Raw genomic sequence first — 24740 nt, 5'->3', positions numbered from 1 at the left:
TTGCAACTCTACAATTAAAATGTTATGTTGTGGCAGCGTGCTTACGCTCTGGTTAGGTTTAGGCACAACAAACACTTGGTTAGGGTGAGAAAATATAATGTATTGGTTCAAAATATCTGCTTCTGGTTGCCACTAACACGACAAATATATTATTATGCACTTTAATTTGCATACTTGAATTACATCATGCATTCCTTGTTCTGTGGACTTAAATAAAAAGGAATAAAAAATAAAAAAAATAATTAAATGTGCAGATATATGACGTGAAAAGTTAAGTTGTTTCATTATTGTTTATTTTAAGTCTATTTCCTGTTCCTATTTAAAAGCTTTGTTGTCTAAAGTCTAAACCTGATGTTTTATTTTGAAAGGATGAACGGATGCATTTGTGTCGTTGTGCTCCCTGACTTCCTGTCCGGCTCGCTCTGCTCTGTGCTGCGGACACATTTCCATCATCGGACTGCTGTGAAGATTTCTACAGGATTAAAACAAGTGACTCGACCTCTGACTGCTGTCTGAAGAGTGGAGACGAGCTTCTGTTTGCTGGTTCTCTGGTTCTGGTCCAGATCTGAGTTTATTTCCGGGCTTCAGTCAAAACCGAAACTAAACAAACTTCATTTCAAGATGAAGTGGAAGGTCATTCTCGGTTTTGTCGTAGTGGTTGCTATTGTTCTGCTGATCACCTTCATCGGAAGTAAGAAACCTTCTTAAATTATTCAGCATGACGTCATTGTGGATGTTCTGTCTGTTATTTATCTGATATTCATTCATTCATGTTGCTTTCTGTTGTTGCTGTAACTTATTTAAATATTGCGCAACTTAATCTGACAGAAAAAAATACAGGAAATGTTTCACACCATAACTGCATTAAAAATACTGTATATTAATATTATTTTCAACTTTCAGCGGGTCACATTTTGCAACCAACACAAGTCCAGATAATAACTAACATATTTCATTCATTCTTTAACCCAAACAGCTAAATAAACAAAGTGACATTAAAGGACAACACACTTTATGCTGTTTTACTGTGTTTGCATATGGACCTTTCTAGCATCAAACAGCTTGTTTATGCACTTAAGGAAACAAGTTTGTATTATTACCTCGTTGATACTATGAATATTAAAACGCAGAGTTTGAATTTCTTGTCCTAAAATGACAAAATGCCCCTTTAATTGTATTATTAATGAAACTGTCCTTAGAAAAAGCTGATAAATAGATTAGTTTAGTTTAGTTAGAAACAACTTGTTGTAACCTTTAGGTGACCGAGCCCAATGACACTGTTGCCCCTGACAACATGTCACAACGCGATTTGAGTTTTATTAACATGTTGATGAAACAGTAGTTTGGCTTCCTGATGAAGGTAACGACACATTCTAAACAAAGTGAAAGAGTATAAACTGTGTTTCAGTTTATGTAGTCATGAAAACAAAGACAGTTCGATCTTTCTCTGCCCATTAAATGTACACACTGCTCCTTTAATGTAGCATGATGGCCCCACCTGACTTAATTCCCTCTTTCTTCCTCCTCAACTCTGAGATGATCAGCCAGTGAGTTGCCAGATCAGGTCACATATCTACCATATCTCACTCATTTTTTGTAATGTTTTCCACAGAAATTGAGCCAACGGCAAGAACAGATTTTAAAATGCTTAAAATGCTCTTTATTGTAGTCGACAGTAGACACTGTTGAGTCTTTAAGAGAAACTGCTGTTCAACTCTGGAAGTCTAACAGGAAGTCTAAATGCAACACCTGTTTCCCCAGGAGAGCCCGATCTGATTGGCTCAGATGAACCAAAACCAGGCATAGTAGCCCGTCTCGTGGGCTCACAGCCGGTTCAAGGTATGTAAAAACAAAATAATGCTGTCTGCTGTCTCCTTCATTGTACTTTCAACTTGATTACTACAAGAAAATGTTTAATTCTTAGAGAAAAGTTATTCATCTCCTCCCTACATGATGATGTAGAGTCAGGTGAAGTGTTGTAGTCCATATAACAGTTCTTGAGCGTCACAGTAAAACAGAGTTGCAGCGTTCTTCTAAATAAATGAAGTAGCTGAAGACTTGAATTAAATCATAAAATAACTCCATACAGCAAGAAGCCAAAAAGACATTATTTACACCCTTTTTTAAAACTGTTTAACTTGTCAATGTAGCTTAAAGCGTTAGCATGGACCCCTATTGAAATGGGAGCCACCACTAGCTTGACAGCTCAATCAGGATTTGAATAACTTAATCATTTTTCAAATCAATTTTGGATTTTCTGCAGACTTGGATCAGTTGTTCAGTTGATCAGAAAATGCTCCAGAATTATTTTGTCGTCTACAAGACTTCACCTGACCTCATCAGGTGAACTGTTTCTTTAATAAGTCTGTTGTTAAAGATCATCAGGTCAGTTTTCCACCATATCTCTGCATAGATCTCACTGGTAACACTATTAATGAATGATAAGATAGTCTTGGTTTAGGATTGCCTTGGTTTGGTTATTTTTAAAGAAAACAAAAAGACTTTCCGTGACTGCATGGAGGAACTCATTTAGTCTCCGATGTGTCGTCCCTGTTCGTGCGGCAGAAGATCTGATAAAAGCCTCGTGTTGTGTCTTGTTGCAGAAAAGGATCCGATCACATGTTCAGCGGACCCGGTCGCTGCTGTGGTTGGACAGCCCCTCACTCTGAACTGCCAGCTTGAGCCTCAACAAGATGTGACCACGAAAGTGATCGAATGGATGTTCAACAAGAAAGGCCGGGTCCTTGTTTATAAAAGCAGAGCATTTTCCCCTGGGGATCAGGCAGAACAGTTCAGAGACAGAGCGTCTCACGGCAGCAGTGGGGATCTAACCAAAGGGAAAATACCTGTGATAATCTCATCCGTCAGGGAAGATGATGCTGGAACGTACAGCTGCTCTGTTCGAAATGGAAAACAGCAAATCTCCTGCTCTATTCAAGTCACCGGTGAGGAGTAAACCATGACTCATACTTTGATTGCTTGACAGTTGCTTTTGCACTCATTCATTCTGAATGTAGACCGATGATAACCAGAGGTGTAGTGGTGTGATAATGAGTCCTAAAACCCAGAAATCAGTTAGCATTTTAATACATCTAGTTCCCTCGTCTCAAAGTGTGTGAGGTTTTTAAATTGGTTTCCAGTTCAATGTCTGAAATATATAAACAAACAGTTTAGTTATAAAACTCTTCATGTGTTAAAAACAGTTAGCGGTTGCTAACAAGTGTCTGAATGAGACTACAGAGATTGTCGGGGACATTAAACGTCCTCACAGCGAACACGGAGACTCCTCTACACACGACTCCGTCTTTACAGGCCCACTTTAGTTACACACTATTCTAACTCTGACTCAACTTGTACATTGATCAGTTTATAGAAAACCTGGATAGTAATTGTGCAGTAAAACTCTTAGTGGTGGTGACGTTTCAGTCATGTGACCGTGATGTCGTCTGTTTGTAGCCTAACATTAGCTTCTTACTGCTACACAGTTAATTTATCTTCAAACATCACAGAGTGGAGTTCATCTGTGGAGATTATCTGGATGAACAGAACCTGGAGGATTCATACATTTGTGATTATTTTCTGTAATATTCCAAAATCCAATTAGAAATCCCACAGAGGGAACCACAGTGATGCTAACTTCAGTTAGCTTCAAACATACATCATCCCTACACTATCACTGGGAAGCTCCTGCAGCCAGAAGTCAAAGTTGTCTTACCATAGCTACATGTTGACAATAGACACAATTTTTCCTACGTTTTGATGTATAAATTATTCATGTGGAGTGAAAATTTCAGGCTTTAGAGCAGAATACATTTAAAAAAAAAAAAAAAAAAAAGATTTCACAGCTCCTCTCCACTATATAACGATGATGTCATCCACTCTACCGTAGGGTTAGGGGTACATACCGTCCAATATACAAACATCATAAAATCTGAAACAAACAGAAAATTTCCCAAAACGTAAACTGCAGTGTTATAAAAACTGTACAAGCTATCAAAACTGAATGACGTCCTCTGTCTTGTGTCTCGTTAAAGCTTTGAATCACTTTTCTATGTTAAGCTACGGTGAGACAACAAGGCCCAAAAGACATGTGGGTCATTTCATGGTGATTTCCCATCATTTCTTATGGGAATATGAATCACAGTTTTTAAAATGTTCATGAAAATGTTAATTCAAATCACCACCAAAAGACATTTACACACAATTCTTAATCATTCTGCATGTTTTTATGTATTTTTCTGCATGTGTCAATAATGCTGCGGGAGGAGTGGTGCGCTAAAATTCCTGTATTTCAAATAAAAATAACATAGCATGTTCCCTATTGTTGTTACAAAGTACTGAAACAGTAAATGTAGTACTATAAATCCTTTTGTTTTGCTTTTAATTCAACAGTGGCTCCTAAAGAGCAGCTTACAGACCCGGTTAATACTCCGGCTGGAGTCAGGAGTAAAGCCCCGGACCAAAATGTAAGTCGATAAACCAAACCATCCTCCCATGGTCAACTTCAATTTCTTTTTCCTTATGTAATCTAGGAAACCTCACAGCAAAGAATAAATCTTTATCTTCTCTTTTCTTTCAGGGTGCTTCACTGGCGTTGGCAGTGGTTATATCTACATTCCTGTGTATGCTGTGCTATTGAACAAAAGTGGAGATCAGTAAGTTATCAATGACTCCTCTCCTAATATCAGTAGTAACACAAAGTTTGATCTTTTCCTAAACGTAATCGAGTATTTTTGGAGTCTTTACCTGGATGAAAACTGCATCACACACGCCAATTATCAAACATGCTCAGTGGAATCAAGACGTAACCAGATGTTGCTAAGTTGTTAACTTGACTGCTGAGCTCTTCATGTCCAAAACTGACAAAAGAGGGGTAGAACCTGGTAGGTAACGTAAATGCTCATGAGCCATTTTCATACTGATAAATATCCTGTTTTGTTTTGTTGTGTGTGTGTGTGTGTGTGTGTGTGCGTGTGTGCGTGCAGGACGTGATGGGAGAGGATGACCAAACATGGAGGCAGCCACCTGAAGAACACAGGGAACACCAGCAACACTCACACCTGAGTATATCTTTGGCCTCTTGACCAAAAAAACTGCCTTTATTGCTTTCAAATATTTTATTTCCTTAAGTGCCGAGTATTGTGTAAAGCATCTGACTTATTCTGATGTCCAAATACCAAACATGGAGAAATCCTTGTTTACTGTAACATGTTTATATGGTCACTAGAGAACTGAATATTTACGAGTTGCATTTTTAATCTACAGTTTACTGAATGTGAGCAACAGCAGGTACAATGATGTTCTCCTGTCTGACCTCATGATGGTGCTCTTGTTTCACCTTTACTGTGAATTAATACAGATGGAAGGGTTTTTATATCAGCGTACTGTCACAGTGAGGGTTGTGGCTGTGATTTGTGAATCAGATTGTTTCAAATCAGAACTGGAGCCAGAGAAAAACAAAGCATTAGGGTGAGGGGTTTTACTGCAAAACTGTAACTGGAAGAAATGTGTATATTTTAATGTTGAGATATTAATTGACTGAATGATACAATCATCAACAGTTGTAAAGTGCTCTACAGACCTGAGTTATGTAGGAAAACCACTCGTGAATTTTTAAGTTAAATCAAAAATAGCTGGAATGTTTTCCTTTAAAGGTCCCATATCATAAAAAACACGTTTTCTCAGCTCTCTACATGTATAAGCTGGTCCTCCCAGAGCCTGCCAACTCCCTGAAAGGGGATAACAAGTGATTCCTGCATGGTCTCTGCAGCCCACCCACTGGTAACACGGCGCTCCAACAGGCTGTTGATTCTGCTCCTTTCGTTACGTAACAAAAGGAGTCATTATCATAGGCCGACCTCCTCTGCGTGGTGATAGGAGAAATCAGAGAGGGGGGCGTTCATCCCCGAGGTGAAGTTCGGTGTGTCCAGCCGAGAGACAGCGGTGTTCCGCAACATTGTTGCTCAGAGTTAGACACGCAATTGCTCTGTTGTTGGTTGTATAAATCAACAGAAGTGCCTATATTCTGTCCCAGCTACAGAACAACAGAAGACCTTTAAATAAATGAAGAACAAATGTTTATTCTAGAAATATTATAGAAAAACCCCCTTTTCCAGAACACAACAGCCATTTTTTTTTAAGGGGGTTTAAAACGACTAATGTTAACTTCAGCGGTGACCTTTAGTGGACAGCATAATGAATGTATTTTACGACTGGGAAGGTTACAACTCAGTCTTTTTTCTAAATTTTCCTGGTGGCAGCTCGTGGTAGTGCAATGAAAAATTCCCCTGCAGCCCAAAAAGTTTTTTTTTCCCCATAGAGCACCGTTTTAAAAGAGACGTCTATAAAACTATAAAACTGTGAAAGCTTGATTGTGACTCTTGTTATTCTAATTGCTTGATCCAGTTTATATTTGTAAAACATTCCTCAAAATGGGAAAAGCACAATGTCAAGTCAGTGAACTTGTGAGTTAACTTAAATAACCTATCATGTATGTGACATTGTGTTTACTGCTTAACCAAACTATATGTTCTGAAATCTAACCAAGTAGTTTTGGGGCCTAAATGCTGCAACAGTTTCACCACAATTTAACATACTTACCTTACTTCACGAACGTAACAAAGGTACATAATACAACACGTAATTTGAGAATGGTTACATGTGTTGTTTAGGGATCAAACAACGTCTTTGATAAGAGAACGCTGACTATTTTGCTCTGTTCTGATTTAAATGCAGGCGCAGGGCTTTATTCATAACAGTGAGGGGCAAGACAGACAAACAGGACCAAAAACAAAGAAAAGTAGCCAGTACAACATTTTAGCTAACAAGTCCAGATGCACAGAGGGAAACCTTTGTTTATTTAAAAAACTAAAACAAAAAAAACGAAACTATCGTGCGCAACATTGTCACGTTTTTTAAACCTGTTACACAGTAACTGCAATATGCAGCGTCACTTTTAATTACATGTTCATAAGTACGTTTTTATTTTTATTTTGGTAAGATGACACACTGAAGTTAAAGTCAAGTATTAATTACAGATAGTGTTTAAGAATAATTTCTATACGAGATGCAAGTAAACCCTAATTCATCCAAATGTGTGTTCATACTAATATATAGAAAATAAAATATAGAACACATTTGAAGTAATATTATCGTAAAAGGACGTTAAAAAAGCTTTTTTATTGTATTTTTGTTTCTTCAAAATGACCAGAAACAGAGGTACCCTCATAGATAGTGGAGAAATGTAGTCCCCTGCTGGCTATATTGATGTGTATGTGTGTGTTGTTTTTTTAATTTTATTTTGTGGTTGTTTTTATTATTGTGATGCTTTGATGTGCTTTTAAATGGTTTACTGCAAAATATGTGGAGATTTATCTGGAGGGGAGAGTCTTCATCAGCAATGTGTGAAAAAAACGTCTGTTTTGTCTGTAACAGTTTCATACTACAACTTTAAAAACACAATAATGCATTACTTACTGTTATGGAACCTTTTTATTCCCTGGTACGCTTATTCACAAAATACAATTTCAGTTTCCTCAAATTCTAAACAAAACTGGGCCCAGTGGATAATCTCTGTGTTCTCAATGTAAAGTGTCCATTGGAATTTATATGCATTGTTTTCAAGGACAAAGCACTCATTTGTAGTTCTGTATAGGAGAACAATTCTGTAACATAATATGTGTGAAGATGCTGGACAGCGTTGTTTTACCAGGGCTGCCAAGACCAAAGCTGCTTAATGAACTTATTGTCTTAGCAAGAAAGTGCAATTATTTAACTGGATCCAAGAAAAAAAACATCTCTTAGACAACGTTTGATCTCATCGTTTCCATGGAGAAACTAAGAAAAACCAAAATAAAAGGGAATGACACTAGGGCTTTAAATGATAACTCATGTCCACAATGACAATGTATGTAAGCACTGATGTAGGGAACATTATGTACATGTGCCAAAATATATATTTCTTGAACAAATGTGTTTCATTTTATTTTGTGTTTTTTTTTTTTTTTTTTTACGAATATGTGTAATTTTTTTTACAGAGAGCTGGGGCCCCTTCTGGTTTCCCTAATGGGACCTTTTTTTTGTCTGGCAGTGAATGAAGAGAGATTAATAGTTTATTGACCCTGAATGAGTTGTGTTATGAATCACACATATGATGTTTGTCAGTTTGTCATCAAAGAAATGAAATATCAGACTGAAAACACGTCATTATAAAGACGACACAGTGTCGTTAGTGACGTAGTCTCCTAAGTAAACATTGTAGAGCTGCTCCTGCATATCAGCAGCTCACAGAACTGAACCAGAACCAGTTCTCTTTTCACAAAACTGCAGTTGTCAGTATGAGTAGATTTATTGTGATGTTCATCTTCTTTATGACCTTTTCTGAGCCCAGTTGGCTCCATGTTGGTGTTGATGACGTGTGTTGATGAGACGATGTAGTTCACTGAACTTTAACACACAACTACAAGATGTTTGACTTTAATTACAACAAACTGACACTTTATTGACAAACATCATATGTGAAAGATTAAGGTGCGTTTGTTCAGCTGCTGTTCAACCAAATTAGGCTGTAACTGTAATACAAACTTTTTATTTTTATTTTATGGAATTTTTTTGTTCGTTTTACAGATTTTCCCTGGATGTTTCTATTTTTCCAATGTAAAATAGCATGAACAGTCTGTAACAAACAATAAGAACATTTCCATTTTTTCCAGTAAATATTTTTTGATGCATAAAAACACAGAGTATTTTTATTGAAAATGTTCTATTCAACATAAAAGTGAGCTACTTGTAAGAAAAGTTGATTTTTGAGTCTCATTATGGGTCGGACTGGCTGCCATCCCAAAGCTAGCATTTGATGAGTCTCAGGTATTAATTTTCTTACAAGCAGGATCTTTAATATTTTATTTACATTAATTCAGTTAGTGAGAATTAGTGATAGGTGCTTTTCAAATATGTGTTAATATCATTAAATTAACATTTGAAATTTAACATTTCAAAATAAATAAGATCTCAAGTCAAATTAAAGCTAAAACATGCATCTTATTTATGCCAGAATATTTTTTTTTCTGTTTTTTGTGTATTCTGCCTGCTGATTTGGCCTTTCCTACTATAAAGATTTAACACAAACTTTATCAACAGATTTTATTTTCAGTATACATTTTTATCCCAAAACAGTTTGAGTAATATGCAAAAGTGGCTGCTGAAGCAAGAACAACAATAAAGCTCTCTGATTTTAAACCCCTACCAAACATTAAATAAAGAATAAAATAATATTATGTTTGTTTCTAAATAAATGATAAATAACAGGCTTGTTTATTGCTATGTGAGCGCCGTCTTCCTGTCAAAACACCTGTTAATTATTATCAAATTTAAAGCAGATAACAGTCCTGACTTTTGGACACCATGCATCACTTTACTGACCTCAGTGTAGTCATTAAAAACATTTGGTCCAATTGATGTCAAACATCATTCAAATGAAATAAAACAATATGAAGACAGAAAATCTAAATCATATAAGATTCTTCTAACTCTGCTACATACTTTGAGTGTAACATGGGTACAGTAATTAATAGTAAGTCATTTTGATTATGTTTTCTTAATGCATTACATGTGATAATCATGTGAGCGGGAACTTGCTCTCAGTAACTAATCTCTTATGATTTCCATATTTTACCAGTGACACCCTGTATTTACTGTATATCAACATGATGCCACCACTGTAGCTACAACAACAACTTCTACCGAAGTTGTTTAGAACGGTAGTCTGTCGCCATTTTCTTCATTTCATTGGCTGGTTTGAGATCAGCTTTGGTCAGCGGTTCTGCTGGGCCACGCTTTGGATCATGTTTGTGTCTGTAAAACAGTGTTTAATTATTAGAAAATACAAGGAAGTGTGAAATAATTTAAGTTTAAGCCTTCATAAGAGTTTAAGTCATGAAAAACACTGGATCTTGCACTTCCCATTATGCAACCCAATGTTACAAATAACATTTTTCTTACGTGTTTATTGATTTATAGTGTGGTGATGCAGCAAAAATGTTTCGGGGCATTAAAATAAAATAAGACCCCAACAATAATAACTTCAAAATTCATTGACTTACTCTTTGAGATGTTGTTCGATGGCCTTTCGTTCATACACTGTTCCGTAAGTTGTTTCCACTGGATCAACAAACAGCTTGTTGGTGAGTGGACAGATTAGATGAGGCGGTACAAGCTGTTTCCCAGGATCCACCAATTTCTTTCAATTTCAGAAGTAAAGATAGTAAATATTAACATGACATATACCAAATATGTGATACATCATAAAAAAGGGTCATATATGTCAGATGTTTGGCAACCCCTGTCTTTAAAATGTGTGGCCTTCTAATGCAGCTTATTACTTACTGTTTTTCGTCAATATGTGCATTATATGCTTTTGTTAATAGATTTTTAAGGGTGTTGATAGAGTTCAGACTGATTCTCTTAAACATCACAATATCATCTAATATGATATCATCAGCCACAGCCTCTAAATGTCCACAGAATCAAGTCAAAAAGCTAATTATAAAAGTGTTTGTTAAAAGATTTTTTTTATTGCACAACATCTTAGAAATTATTTGCTTAAGTATTGGTTTGGTTTGTGTTATTAAAAGTTCCTGCTTTTGTTGTCTTTTCTTAACGCCACTGTTCGTTCACCTTTTCCATGACATCCCGTGATGTAGCGGCAGTTTCCTCTGTGTGTTTTTTGGCCTCTTGTTCATATTTCTCACGGTTGGAGAGGAATTCCTCGGCCAGGATGCTGCCAGTATGTGACGATACGTATTTTTAAAATTACAATTAGTGTACTACATCATCAATGTCTTAAATTAAAATTTTAATTTACATATTTAATAATTCTGTCCGTTCCCATGTAAATCATCTGGCCTAAAATATAATGTGTTCGTGATTATGGTTATAACATTTCCCTGAAATGAAAGCAGAGGGATGTGTCATTCAGTTGATCTGCATTGGAAATAACAACAGTTTGCAGGTGGGAGCACAATCAAAAGTCCTCAATTGTTAAATTGAAAACAACAGGTGTATTCTGGGATCTAACCTGTCCAACGGATCTTCAGGCTCCGGGATGATGAGCAGTCCATAGACAGCGTTGAGGATATCTCTCATGGTGATCTGGGCGTTGTAGTTCCGGTCGAATATGTTGTGACAGATGCGGCCCACACTGTTAATGTTGCAGTGGTACACCTTGTTCAGGTTAAGGAAAATGCAACTGTGTGCATTGTTTACAGTCATTTCAATTCAGGCTAGCTTCTGGAGACACAACTCAATCACCAGAATAAAAGTTGGAAATGTCTGTTTCTGCATATCACTGATTTGTTTACACTTAACATTTACATTTATGTTACAACTTTACTTCCCTTAATGTTAATGTTCTTCTTACAAATACAGAAACACAGTCTTGAACTGCCATCATTGGCTTCTCGCCTGTAACCAACCAACACTTTAGGAAACAATATAAAACAGTAATCAGAGAGCTTTTCCAAAATAACATAAGGAATTAGTTATGTTTTAAACACAGATATCCCTTTTAGCTTATCACTCTATGCTTGTTTCTCTAGAAGACCAGAGTAGCAGATAACGGATCACTCGATCAGCAGATCACAATGAATTTCACCTTAATCCACTTTTTTAACCTTTATAATTACTTATGATGTTATGTTTTTAACCATGTACTTTCATGAATTAAAGCATTCTTTTGCTTACTATTTTTAGCAAAATCACACAAGTTTTAAAAGCACTTTAGCATTTTTAACAGTACTTTTTTTAACCATTACTCTTTCACAAATGTTTTATCTTTTTCTATCTTTACTTATGAAAACTGAGGCTGATCAGGCCTGATTGGGCTGAATAGGTGAAGCTGTTGATTTGCTGGCAGGATACAGGTGTGACAAAGCGAACCAGTGGAGGCTTCACTGGGTAGTCAGGACCAAACTGGCAGAACAACTCAAAGACTCCTTTCTCATAAGGTGTGTCTGGAGGTCCTTCCATGACAATCTTCCAGAATGCTGAAACGTTAAAAAGCAAGATTGATTATTAAGTGTTCCAGGGTTGACTTTTCAATGTTGTAGAATCAATTTAGTAAATTAACTGATTACTGACCTACAGTATAAAATGGGGTCTGCAAACATTACCTTAAGCTTGATGACAATGTATTAACCTGTTTTTATTTTTTAGTATCGGAAGTGTTTGTGATGATAAAAACTATCATCAACATTTAGAATGCAAGTCTAACAAACTAAAAAAGTCATGAAAACATTTGATGCCACTTACTGAAGTCAGCCTCTGATGGAAAGATACTGAAGTAGGGATGTGGGTTACAGTGCAGACTCCTCAGCTCCTCCAGGATACGTTTGTCCTTTTCCATCATCTGTCCAACTCTGGTGTCCTGGATCTTCTTTTTCAGAGCACTAGTTTGAAAGATCAGCACCTCAATAGTAACACACATCTTGTATGACTTTACATTGCAGTCTCCTTTTATTTAAGGAAGTGCCCAAAGAAGTTTCTGCTGGTCCTAAAACAATTGTCAATTAATTTGTCAGTCGACTGACAGAAATGTTGAGTCTTTTATTTGAAGATTTTGAACACTTCCCAATGTTTTACATCACAGTAAATGGAATATCTTTGCTAAATAGAAAGCATTTGATCTCTAAAAAAAGTTCACCTACATCACAGAGAGCCTTTGAACTCAGCCTTTGTAGTTTCACAAAACATTAGGAACTTTTTTTTGTTCCAAATGACATGGAATAAGATTATTCTGTCGCTTACCTCTCTGTCACTGTCACTTTATTGTTCATCTCGCTTGGCAAGACAACCTCTGGGGATTTATCATACCCATGAGCAGCACTGATTGCTTCTAATGAACTCTGAAAATTATCAAGTGAAAATGAGTGAAAACATTAAAATGTACAAAGTTAACATGTTTTAAACAAATTATTGTGACAGAGCTGTACACTCAGACAATTCAAATAAAATTGTAGACAATAACTGGTGTACTAACAACAGTGATGGTCGATGGATCGGCTTTGTTCTTGGGTTTCCTCATCTCCAAAGAGAGAACAGTCTCGATCTCAAAAAGCTTCAAACCATCTTTGCTCGTCTCTGGTTTGAAACAGCAACCTCCTGAAAGCAACACTGATTAATAATTTAACTGATAAGAACAGATACAACAATTGATCTTAGCCAAAAGGCAGAGAAGCGATCTGATTAACGATTTAACTGATTTTGAACTCTTTGATCGCAGAGCTCGAAGATTAAACTCATAACTCTGAGTTTAATCTCAGTATTATATATCACCAAATGTAAAACCTATTCGTCAACTTAAGGTACTAGAAAATAAATGTTACTTGATGCTTTCATACTTTACCTGTTGCGTTGCTGATTCCGCGCAGAATGCAAGAAGTATCAGGAGCCCCTGGCTGTAGTTGTGAAGTATTTCTTAGCATTGATTGCAATAACCTGAGCATCCTGAATCCCACATTTCCAAGAAGAATTGAATCCACAATGATGTTAGATTTGATCAGGTTGGCGGTAACAACATCTGGCTTACTTGAGGATCTATGCACAAAAAATGCACAATACAATTTGCATGTATTTAACATTTGTATGCTTAAAATAACACAGTAACACCCAACCCCAAAACCTAATCTGAAAGAGACGGTTCACCTAAAAATAAAGAAATGACAATGTCTCTTTCCAGAAATCATACTTCATAGATAATCCATAGACCTCCGGCTGTAGGAATTATTTTATTTCTAACAAACTTCACTGGCCAATCACATCACAGCTCGAAAGAAAGGATGCATCACCACTGAGCTAGCTAATGTGACAGGTAAAGAAAATGGGGGGCGGGAGAATTTTGGGGTTTAACTATCCCTTGAACCATCACTAAGAAATGCCTAATTCACTTTCACCTAAACCTTATGATAAACTTAACCTAAAACCGAGTCTTAACCTTCTTCCCGGACTGGCCCAAAACTCCTCGGACTGGTTAAAAACTGCATTTGAAGAGCTAGCTGGGACAGATTGTTTACAGTAAATGATACATTATAGCCACCCAACTATCTGATGTTAGCATTGAAATCATAAGAAATACGATACTATTACAGACAAAGAAAATTACCCAACATCCTCTCCATCTGTGAGACAAAGAATGCGAAGTTTACAGTCTGGAAACTTCTTCTTGACCTTGTCCAACTCAAGCATTCCTAGCTGCAGTGCATCATACAGCTTTGTATTTCCTGATGCCTTGAGGGTGTGCACATGTTCCTGGAAAAGTAAAAAAAATAACAACAGTGTCTATTAAGGGGTTATTTGCATTTTGTATCATGGCAGAGTCCAAGCTGTACGCCACCCACAAAGAAAGATCACATCTCACCTTCAGCACTAACATTTCTGTAAATACCTAAAGACTCAGATGTACAGTACTGACCTGAACACAGATCTGCTAAACTAAATGTTTATTATGGTTTGAAGATGTGTACTGTTTTGCATTTACCTTGAACTTTTCGAGTGTTTCTGTAAATGTGTGGAGGATTTCCACTGTGGAGTCAAACTTGGCAAGGCCAATGACATGATGAAAATCATAAGCCATGGTCCGAGTGGCAAAGTTGTCAAAAAGCTCTTTGACGGCATGGATTTTCTGTATCTCCACACTTCCATAGCAGTTTTCTGCCATGGATGAGCTTGTGTCTATCAGCACCTGATGAAATGTAAGTCAAGAAATGATTGAATCATATATTCTATTTACTTCCCATCACATTATGTATATGTCTTAAATAAAGACTTAGAAGATGACTTATTGTTAAGTACGTGTTAAAAGAAAGGCAATTATTTAATTTGGAACATTTTGCAGTTTCATTAGAAAGAGTAATGAAAAAGTGATATACCAATTTATCATTTTTAAATATTACTTACTTAAACTGTTAGTTGTATTACTGCATCACTCATTAACTAATGTTAATCAAGGTACCATTATTGTACAGTGTTAGCATGAATGATATATGCAGACTCTAACTCATAGATTACCAGCTCAAAATTGGATCCTACTCAGTGTGCATTTAAAAAACTTGAGTGGATCGTGAACTTGTTATGTATGATTTCTGCAATTTGCTTGAATGGTCAGAATAAAACATTTTATAATTTAATAAAACTATTATTCTGCTGATAACAAGTCTCTGCACAGCTGTTCTCAAACAACTCCTGCTTTTTTTTTTATCCCCCCCAGATCGTGCAATGAGATTTTCAGGCTTTCAAGTTTCAACATTACCATTATGGCTTCTTTTGGAGTCCTAGTTGTGACGAATGAATGGTCATCTCTATGGTCACCAGTTCTGCATGAAAAGTGAAGAAGTGTTAAGGTGATATATTCTGTATCTAAAAAGATTGGACTGGGAATTTTTTGTGACTCTGTTAATCTAAAAAAATAATGTTCATAGGTTCATAATGCATATATTTATTATCTATTATATGTTTTTACATTTGTCAGAATTGTACGACCAATTGAGATATTTTTGTTGTAGCTTTGCCAATCTGGTAAAAGAAAATAAGGACAGATGCTGCCACTTGTACATTCAAAGCCACATTTTAGTTATAGATTTGAACCCATTGTATATGCCAGGATCAACTTTGTGATGAACTTATGATTTCATCTATAATAGAATTCAGAATATTGTACTCACATTGCTGCCAATGCATCCACATCGATAGTTTTGACTTTGCCAGCCAGACAATCGCGCACTTCGATCATTGCAGGGGCTAATTTATTTTTAGTCAAATAGACACCAAGGTTGTCTGCCAAAAACAAAAGTAGTTGCAGTCAATAACATTACACAGTGTTTCTTTAGCTAAACTAGGCAGCACAAAAACATTACTTGGACAATACAGTGGCTGCCCCATGAAACTGCACAAATTCATGTAAAAAGTTTGAGTTTGGGCAAAAACTCTGGAGAAAGAGAGAAGGTTGTTTACGTGCAATCTGACCTCCCTTCATAACCCTGAGTCTGACTTGGGATAAATTTTGGCACTGCACTGATTTAATTCAACTACACGCTTGACTTGTTTTTGACTTCTGTGACAAATGTTAGAACCTACTCGAGGGCAACTAGAACTACAGTCAACATGAAAGGTCCAGTCACAATACAAACAAACCGAGCATTTAAAAAAAAAAAATCCTCCTAACAGTGAAATGGCAGCTTCATATGTTCATTTAATGGTACCTAGGAACATCATTTCCAGTGTTGGGGAAGCTACTCTATGAGCATTGTCTGTCTTTCCTGAGCTTTATCAGATAGAAACGGAGAGAGGAAAATCCATTTGTGGAAGCCAATCATCTGTGCACTGAATGTTGCTGGAGTGTGTTGTGCTTTAAAGACTATAATCTACACAAGCTCCACCTGAAAAGTATCATGTCATGAGTTTTGTTGTGAATTGACACTATGTACATAAAAATTACTTCACGTTTATCACCCCATGCATTGTGAGCTTATTAACAGTGTAGTCGTCCCTCCGTTGCATGGCACTAGTGCTTCAACTCAGTGATCCAAGTTCACTGCCAGTGCTTTTTTGCCAGAAAGAACAGATCCTAAACTTTGATTTGTTGCCGTACCACCAGACTCCACAATTCATCCTCAGCATGCCACCATAAAAATAGCTTTGATTCTGTTAGTTATCCAGCTCTGACCAGGTAACAGCAATTAAAAATAACTATAGCAATAAATAACCAATCTTCTTGTTAATGCTCATTGCTTATGTAAGTCATAAAGAGGCAGGACTAAATTGATACTATTTATCGACAATGTTTAATTGTAACTATGTTTAACATAAATTTATATTTAAATCAGCATCAGATTCATGAAACAGCCCTCCAGATTTTTGTAGTACCTTTACTCAGGAAAACAAGGTGTGGGTCACTCAGTCCAAGATCCTTCAAAAGCAGTGGTGGAGTCACGCTGAGCTGAGGGAACGCCTTCATTTCTTCTGCCATGTCTCCAAAACTCTTGTTAGTATTTATGTGAAAGCTGTAATTATATGGGTTACTTACTGAGTTACATGGATACTTTGGAAACAGAATCAACTTACCAAACACAAGATAAGGTGAAGTACATTTCTGAAGTAGTGTATTGTTAAACCTAAATATCTTACACTGCCCACACAGCGTGTGGTCAAGAATCATTAGAAAAAATAATACTGATAAGTTTGGACAACTACCTAGAAAGTGACAATTATTACCATTATTTTAACATACTACTTTATCTGGGCATAAAGTAGTCTGTGCATTACAAGTGAGAATCTGTTGACAACTATGTCTGTGTTGTTGCTTTCATGAGCATGAAATTTATACATACATACATACATACTTCTGACATACATACATACTTCTGACATATATACATACTTCTGACTTGTCACACTGTCATGAGAAATCCAGAGATCATATGTTTTAATTGACGGGTGAATGCTGAGCAAAATCTTCTCAATGTCCGTGGCCCTGCTGATTGATGTTTCTCGCAGAGCCTCGTCAGTGCAATTTGGAATCTTCTCGCCATCTTAACAAAAGAAGAGAACGTCAAAATACAATTTGCCATAATTACCAGACATGTTCACTCAGTGAGAGATGCTGACCCCCAGCTCCACCTCCAGGCTTTTCTTTCAAAGCCTTTTGAAGCGCCACCACTACTTTGAATACCACCATGAAAACTGACAGCTTTAGTTCTGTTAAACTGTGATATGGTTCATGATAGCAGTAGTTGAGATGGCTGGTAGATAGACAAACTCACACTCATTATTTTTCATTTTAGTCCACTGCACTGTGACACTGTAGGTCAGGTGTATATGCTTTTGGGCTGTTGGAAATGACCATTCCTTTGGTTTGGTATGTGATGTAGAGCTGTATTCAAAAGAGAAATGTCTATTCTGAAGTGACTACACTATACTTTGAGTGTCTGCAGGGAGGGCCAGTTTGCCATACAAACCCAGCTTGAATGACCTTGTTTCAGCAAGCTGGCATTTGCCACTGGACTACTCTTTGAGGCAGCCCACCCTACAGATTTCAGCCTGTCCACTCATTCTTGGCCAGAGCCTCTCTTCACTGCCTTACTGAGAGTCAACCCAAGAGGAGCAGCAGCCGGCTAACAAAATTGTCATTAACACCACTGCCACGCACGGGAGCAGAGGCTTGAAAATGGGATGCTCCCAAGTGGATCAATCACAGTCAGTTATTGAACATTTCTATGGAGTTGCATGTCAGGTGACTGCGTAAGCTCGGTGAAGGACATGCAGAGGCAAAACCATGATACGCAGACCTCAGAGAGAAAAACTGGCATGGTCTCTGTCTTTCAGAGAGAATATGGTGCACAGTTCCTCTAAACATTTGCCCATCATTAATGCAAAAACACTCATTACATTCAAGAATTCATTCCGTTATGATTAAAGATAACGGTTGTTGGTAAGGTATTAGAGACCCCTTAGAGTGATTTTAATGCTTTCATGGGCTCACATTGGCTCCATCATAACTTGAACCCTGACCTTTCTAGACTGTTCTGTTGAAGAGCCCATCTGGTGTTTCAGGCTACCTAGATATATTCACCCTTAGCATTGATAAAGTGGATATGAACACAACTAAACTCTTCTGTACCTACACAACGAAGCAGCTCTTACCAGCCAAAATTAATAAATGGTTTGTAAAATGTCTACATATTGGCAGATCTGCTCATGTAATTTTGAGCTATTCTAAATTTGACATTACCTCGGATTTTCTGAAGCACAACTGCTCTTTCAAGGACACCTGGTACTCCAGGTACAGTGACTGGATCACAGAAACGTCTGCCTTCTTCAGACATCAGAGAAAATGGTGCGTAGTTCTCATGTTCTGTTGTCTCTTTCTGTCGAAGTAATACAAGGCAGAAACACTCAACTGGTAATCTATCACTCCGCTGTAAAATTTTTGAGTACAGCTGCAGGTCACCAATCAATCAGGTCATTCTATGTTAAAAACATATTTAATTAACACAGTAGACAGTGGAAACTTCATGACAACATCCATGACTACAATGTAGCCCAGAATTATATATTTCCAAGGCAATGCAACACAACAGGGTCTTGTGCTCCAATAGTGTTCAATCTGGGAAGTTAAGAACATTTTCTATTATATATTCTACGAACACGCCAAGATTTCTTTAACCATTTCTCAACGCAGCAAGAGCAAGTACTAAAGCATTCAATTCAATTCAAAAACTTCATTTGACCCTCAGGGGGAACTAGCAATTACGATTTTCTTTGTACAGATTTACCCTCATCCAGGCTGCAGCTCACTTACAAACATGACATTAATATTTACAATAGATCAGTGTAAGAACTGTTTGCTAAGGCAGATCTGAGTCTAGGGTGTACTGGGGTTGTTGACACACTGTTGGTGTCATCCCACCCTTTGGACACCTCATCACTTGTGTAAATTCTCATTTTTCATTTTCATTTTATTTCATTTATTTATATAAAGGACATTCTGTAAATGTGCTAGTGAGTGTTGTGCAGGCTAATTTTCAACTGTAGTCCTTTGGCAAGATGTTAAGCTAGGCACAGGGTGGCTAAAAAAATAATATAAACATATTAAAGAATATACACAGTAACAGATAATAACAGTATAACATGATTCCAACAGACTGGCTCCATTAAAACATTAAACATATAACCATACACCCATTCATACAAACCACCATGGGTTACAGGACAGCCAGGCTTTAAGACAGTGAGTGAATGTATGATGGGAGGTGCAATTTCTAATCTCCACTGGCAATTGGTTCCATAATTTAGATGCTCTTACAGAGAAACATAATTGACCAAAGGAGCTTGACCTAAGAGGGACTACACAGTCCCCTCTTAAGGCAGTATTGTATTGAGATTCTGCCTCCAAACTCATGAGGAAATACCTTTGCTTCTGACAGGAGATGTGCCCAGCAGTATGTTGAATACTCAAAGACATCAGGGTCCTCGATGATCTTATCTCCTCGATTTGTTCCAAGCTGTGGCAAAAGCTCTCTGAACAGCATGTATAAGCCTTCGACTACTGCGATCTACAGGGAGAGAAATAACACATTTTTACCTGAAGAAGAAAATCATATTTTCTCGAGGCAAATGATCACATAGGTTACCTTCTGATTCCTGGACAGGTTCTCGTTCCTCAATAGTAACTGATACAAACTTTGGGCCAGAGGGTAACATCCAGTCAGTTTTCGAATATAGCCGATCAAATTCTTGTATGGAACTCCTGGAGCTTTGTTTTTCTGGAGTAGAACAAAAATAATTTAAAAGAATTACTGAGTATATTGTGCACATGATTGTGCACATGATTGTTTTTTTTTGTTCTTCAGAGCAGAACGGGTTTCTTAAAAAAGGCAATGTTTCCCTACTTCCCTATGTGTATAGGAGCAGTGTTCACACAACAACTTCTCTTAGCTTCTTTAGACTAAGACAATCATTCCCAAAGTTCACGAGGGGGAGGACACATTTTAGTCATTTTGTTAAGAAGTGGGACCGTGTTTGCCGTCAACCCCCCTCAAATAACCTATTGGCAGTATAAATACATAACACACGATCAGTTAATCCAGTCCTGTAATTCCTGAATGCTATTTATTATCTTAGGTGTTTTATTCCTTCAGGGAAAAAAACGATATATCATCAAACACATCTTACTATCATATAAAGTGAAGACAAGAAGACGCTGATTCCATTTGGGGTTTGCTGCACTGAGGGAACAACATCATCAGTGAAGAAGTCTTCTTGGTTTAGAACCTCCTCAGAAAACGTGGACAGAGAGAAATGGACTGTGGACCCATCTGAGATTCCACAACTTTCCAATGTGTTGCCACTGCCACGTTCGCCCCTGGAAGTATGATTAACAAACACATCAATTAGAATTAACAATGAGGGGTTCAAAAGCCACACGGTGTGCGCATTACAGTAAAATTCAATATTACCTGTAATGAAGAACATGTGCTGGGATTCCACTTTCATGTGCAAGCTTATTCTTTAAAGTAGTTATTGTGTCACTTTCCAAATCCACTGTCACCTCAAAGTCGCCCTGTATATCAATATTTAAAAAATGGGATTTAATCAGGTTAAAGGCTTAACTTTTAGTTAATGCTCATTGCTGTACACACCCACCAACAACCATGTTCACAAGAACCTCCCAACTATATATATATATATATAGTTTGTTCTAACTGTGATGAAATGAAGGTCGTGGATAGGAAGAGTTTATGCCAGGTCCAGGTCTAGAGAAAATAATATTTGTGTATTACCTGGATGACCAACTTCTAAATAAATGGGAAAGTATTTTGGAGTTGAAATAAATTCTCTGCATCACCGGTCATTGTTATGGTCTTCAGTTCAATCTTCTGAGTCAAAAACTCACTCAAAATGCAAGTTTTGTTGGATTTCCAAGTTTTTAGGTGATATATTTTACTTTAACAGAAGAAAAGCCTCTAAATTGAGGAGATTAAATGGCCTTCAGCACTGTGCTGTATATAAACTCACCTTGAGCATGATGTGGCATCGCACTGTATCACCTCCGTAGGTTTCAGTAACCTCACGCTTTTGAGGAGCTGTGTTCAGGTTCTCCTTTGGTGTAAATATGGCGTAGATTAAATCTCCATTTTTAATGTGTCTGTCTTTTAAAGACCCTGTATGGGAACAAAAATAAAATAACCACTTTACATGCTTTGTTGAACTATGGTAAAATAAGGTTGCTGATGCCTCATTCAATATTGTATTTTCAACGGTTCTTCTTACATGTGTCTTTACTGATTTGCAGCTCAGCACAACAGTTATATTATATGAGCACAATATATTTGAACAACAAAACAGTCCTGAAATGTGAATATTCACACTGGGTGACCTCGTTATTCATTTTAGACTTACACGTGTTGAAGAATGGATCATCTGTCAAAGGCATTCCATCCACTGTGTAGAGACAGACGCCTTTGGAGGAATCAACACTTTCACTGTGACGGATCCTCAACATCAGATCTTCAACTGTGTTTTGAGCCGCATCCATATCTGTGAATTCAAAATGATCTTGGTAAGAGTATAAAATGGTATGAAGGTGTTATCAGAGAGTGTTCTGGCTTATCAACATGATGTGGTATGATATGACATCAGAGGATGGCTCTCAACCATTGATTACTGAGAAAACATTGAATAATAAGACTTAGAGTCATGATAGCGGCTATGTAAAGCAGTATTAGGGCACCGTGGTGTTTTGAGCTAAACGCTAACATCAGCATGCTAAGATGCAGCTAAATATGTTGTTTTAGGATTCGCTGGACATCGACCTATTCAATTGTTTTGTTATGAGGACTTGTCGTTCCATCACAATAGATTCAAGTCTTCTCAGAGAGGACAGAGTGAACACCAGACCATGATATGAAAAGACTTGCTGACTGTTGTCATTAAATGTTTTTTTTTTACAGGCAATGCCTGTAATTAAATGTGTTGTACAAGTCTGGGACTGAGAGTTATTCATTCAGAGGCTCCGACACACCTTCAGGAAATGGAGGATTTACCAGCCTCCTCCTTCTTTCTGTATTCAGACTGAGCACTTGCTTTATCACTGCTAACACAAGGTTCTTTTCAAGATATAAGCACACTCTGTTATGAGCTTAATAATAATAATAACAATACCTCTGATATATTTTGGTTCAGGACATTTGGCGTATGTGTACTGCAGACAGAATGACTCCATTGACTTCTTCACAGATGTCGCAGCAGGCTGTGCTGGAGCTCTGAGTCTGCGTATGGTGTTTCTCATGGTAGAAAAACGATTCCTTTCCACCTGGCTTAATCCTGTTGGGAAATATAACCAGAATGATAAATATACCTTTATTAATTTAGTTTAGTTTATTTGGAACATGTTAATAGAAATATAAAAAAGAGAAAACCATTATCAGACAAAATGTAAAGACATGCACCAGTCAAAGACAAACGAAGGAATGGGAGGAAAGCAAAATAAAAAACAAAAAAAAACATGACTGTTCTTTTCCCATTCATCATCCCAATTATTAGACATAATCATGGTAGTCATTATACATATAATGACATGTAATTGTGGTGACAATAATGACAACAACAACAACAATGTCACGGTGTTGCTGTGGCAGCTTTCCATTTCCATTTCTGTTTCCATTTTCAGTGTCATGCTTTTCCCCCCTCCTTTCTCCCTCACCTGCTCCTTCTCTGTGTGTCTGTGGGTGTGGCAGCAGCCGCAGCAGAGTGGCACACCTGAGGAGGATCAACTAGTTGCGTCTAATACAGTGACCTCGTGGTGCTACTACTTTGTGTTTTCTGTTTTTTTGCCATTGTGCTTATGCCTCCTCTTTGTTGCCTTCTACAGTGATCTTCAGTGCTGTTCTGTTCTGCCTTCTGTTCATTGGTTCCTCCACGCCGGCTCCACTCAACTTTCCTTGCCTGCCTGCAAGCCCCCATCATCTTGTCTAAATCACTCTCCAGCACAGTTTGTTAAATACATCTTCACTTTACTACTTCCTGTCTTTGTTGTCTGCATTTGGGTCCTAAAATATAACCTCAGCCATAACATACAAAGCAATAATACTATAATTTCATATTATAATAATAATAGCATCATGTTAATCATCATTGTCCTCATCATCATCGTCACCACCATCCTAATATAAAAAAAAATTATTTTACTTACTTATTAACTCCTACCCCCTTTCACCCACATTAAATACTCATATCACTGTGCTTCCCTATGCACCTTAGTCCAGTTGGAGAGTAACCGACCAACGAGAAGAGAAAAGAGAATTATAACGAATGAAATTCCCATAATTTAGTATAATAACTGGAAGATACATTCACACACACAAACATACCCACATACAAACACACGTACAAACATTAATCTGTCTCTAGACCAAAGTCCATGTCATTTACACAAGACAACAGAGAACAACTCATGTGGTTGTTTCCTTTACAGTCAGTATATAATGCTTCCAGGAAATTTGGAAGTCTGACGTTCATGTAGCAATAACACAGGCCTGTACATGACTACAGCTGATATATTTTCATCAGAAAATGTTAAACTTACTGCTTTTATACTCAGTAAACTTACCGAGGTTGTTCAAGTCTTCATCTGTGACGCCATCAAGGAAATCTCTTTCGTCTTTCACACCCAGCTGAACAAATTTATTGTAGTACTCCTGCAGTCTGTGCTGCTCCAGCAGGTTGAATACTGCACCCATCTGACAAAAACAAACAGTGAAAGTCCTTATTAGTAATAATATATGAACTTGTATCTGCTTTGTATTCTAGCTGTCATAGTTAAACTATTTGTGCGTAGGACAGACTTACCTTGTTTGCGCAAGATGGAGTGCAACAGTTGTGCTGTTTACTTTCTGTTTTGTGTGCTTATTGTGAAGTGTGGCTGCTTTGGAGAAAACGAAACTTAAAGTTGCACTCAGTGCCTGAGGGGATTTCTCTATGCTGGAAATTCAGTGCACACACACCACAGATTGTTAATGAGGACTCCAGAGAGAGTTTGTGAAATAGATAATGAATTATGACATGTACTTACTTGTTTTTTATTGTAATAAAAACACTCCATGTCATTATGGTTGCCTGTCTCTGATGTAATGTGATGAATCAGATCCAAATATGAATGCAGTTATGTTCAGGGCCATAGCCAGGATTTTAGA

At 37.2% G+C, this 24740-nt stretch overlaps 2 protein-coding genes and 1 pseudogene across 2 annotated transcripts; 1 reads left to right on the top strand and 2 right to left on the bottom strand.

Moving 5' to 3' along the window:
* Positions 1 to 426: 426 nt before the first annotated feature.
* On the top strand, positions 427 to 5688 carry LOC115589857 (butyrophilin subfamily 2 member A1-like). Its single transcript, XM_030431042.1, has 6 exons — positions 427 to 691; positions 1762 to 1839; positions 2604 to 2945; positions 4393 to 4466; positions 4580 to 4655; positions 4986 to 5688. Exons 1-5 carry the CDS (start codon positions 622 to 624, stop codon positions 4637 to 4639), a joined length of 624 nt encoding a protein of 207 aa, XP_030286902.1. The 5' UTR covers positions 427 to 621; the 3' UTR covers positions 4640 to 4655; positions 4986 to 5688.
* A 3439-nt stretch (positions 5689 to 9127) lies between these two features.
* LOC115589783 (uncharacterized) lies at positions 9128 to 24436 on the bottom strand. Its single transcript, XM_030430936.1, has 25 exons — positions 24397 to 24436; positions 24158 to 24287; positions 22711 to 22872; positions 21949 to 22086; positions 21565 to 21710; positions 21006 to 21109; positions 20722 to 20911; positions 20181 to 20312; positions 19959 to 20102; positions 18779 to 18914; positions 17429 to 17579; positions 16915 to 17051; positions 15714 to 15825; positions 15302 to 15365; positions 14531 to 14734; positions 14156 to 14301; positions 13400 to 13590; positions 13034 to 13155; positions 12802 to 12899; positions 12307 to 12443; positions 11917 to 12041; positions 11075 to 11220; positions 10675 to 10777; positions 10101 to 10237; positions 9128 to 9852 (listed from the first exon to the last, which is right to left on the bottom strand). Exons 2-25 carry the CDS (start codon positions 24285 to 24287, stop codon positions 9738 to 9740), a joined length of 3270 nt encoding a protein of 1089 aa, XP_030286796.1. The 5' UTR covers positions 24397 to 24436; the 3' UTR covers positions 9128 to 9737.
* Positions 13065 to 13235, bottom strand: LOC115590643 (uncharacterized; annotated as a pseudogene).
* Positions 24437 to 24740: the final 304 nt, after the last annotated feature.

Source organism: Sparus aurata, chromosome 10 (genome assembly GCF_900880675.1).
Source record: "Sparus aurata chromosome 10, fSpaAur1.1, whole genome shotgun sequence".
NCBI lineage: Eukaryota > Metazoa > Chordata > Actinopteri > Spariformes > Sparidae > Sparus > Sparus aurata.
The sequence above is the reverse complement of the archived record's forward strand: the minus strand, read 5'-3'. Positions and strand labels throughout refer to the sequence as shown.

Coding starts and splice junctions, on each gene's coding strand:
- LOC115589783 (XM_030430936.1), bottom strand. CDS start 24,287: ATGGGTGCAGTATTCAACCTGCTGGAGCAGCACAGACTGCAGGAGTAC. Junction 13,591..14,155: donor ACAGATGGAGAGGATGTTGG/GTAATTTTCTTT, acceptor TTTTGTGCATAG/ATCCTCAAGTAAGCCAGATG. Junction 11,221..11,916: donor TGGTTCGCTTTGTCACACCT/GTATCCTGCCAG, acceptor AACCTGAACAAG/GTGTACCACTGCAACATTAA.
- LOC115589857 (XM_030431042.1), top strand. CDS start 622: ATGAAGTGGAAGGTCATTCTCGGTTTTGTCGTAGTGGTTGCTATTGTT. Junction 1,840..2,603: donor GGGCTCACAGCCGGTTCAAG/GTATGTAAAAAC, acceptor GTCTTGTTGCAG/AAAAGGATCCGATCACATGT. Junction 2,946..4,392: donor CTGCTCTATTCAAGTCACCG/GTGAGGAGTAAA, acceptor TTAATTCAACAG/TGGCTCCTAAAGAGCAGCTT.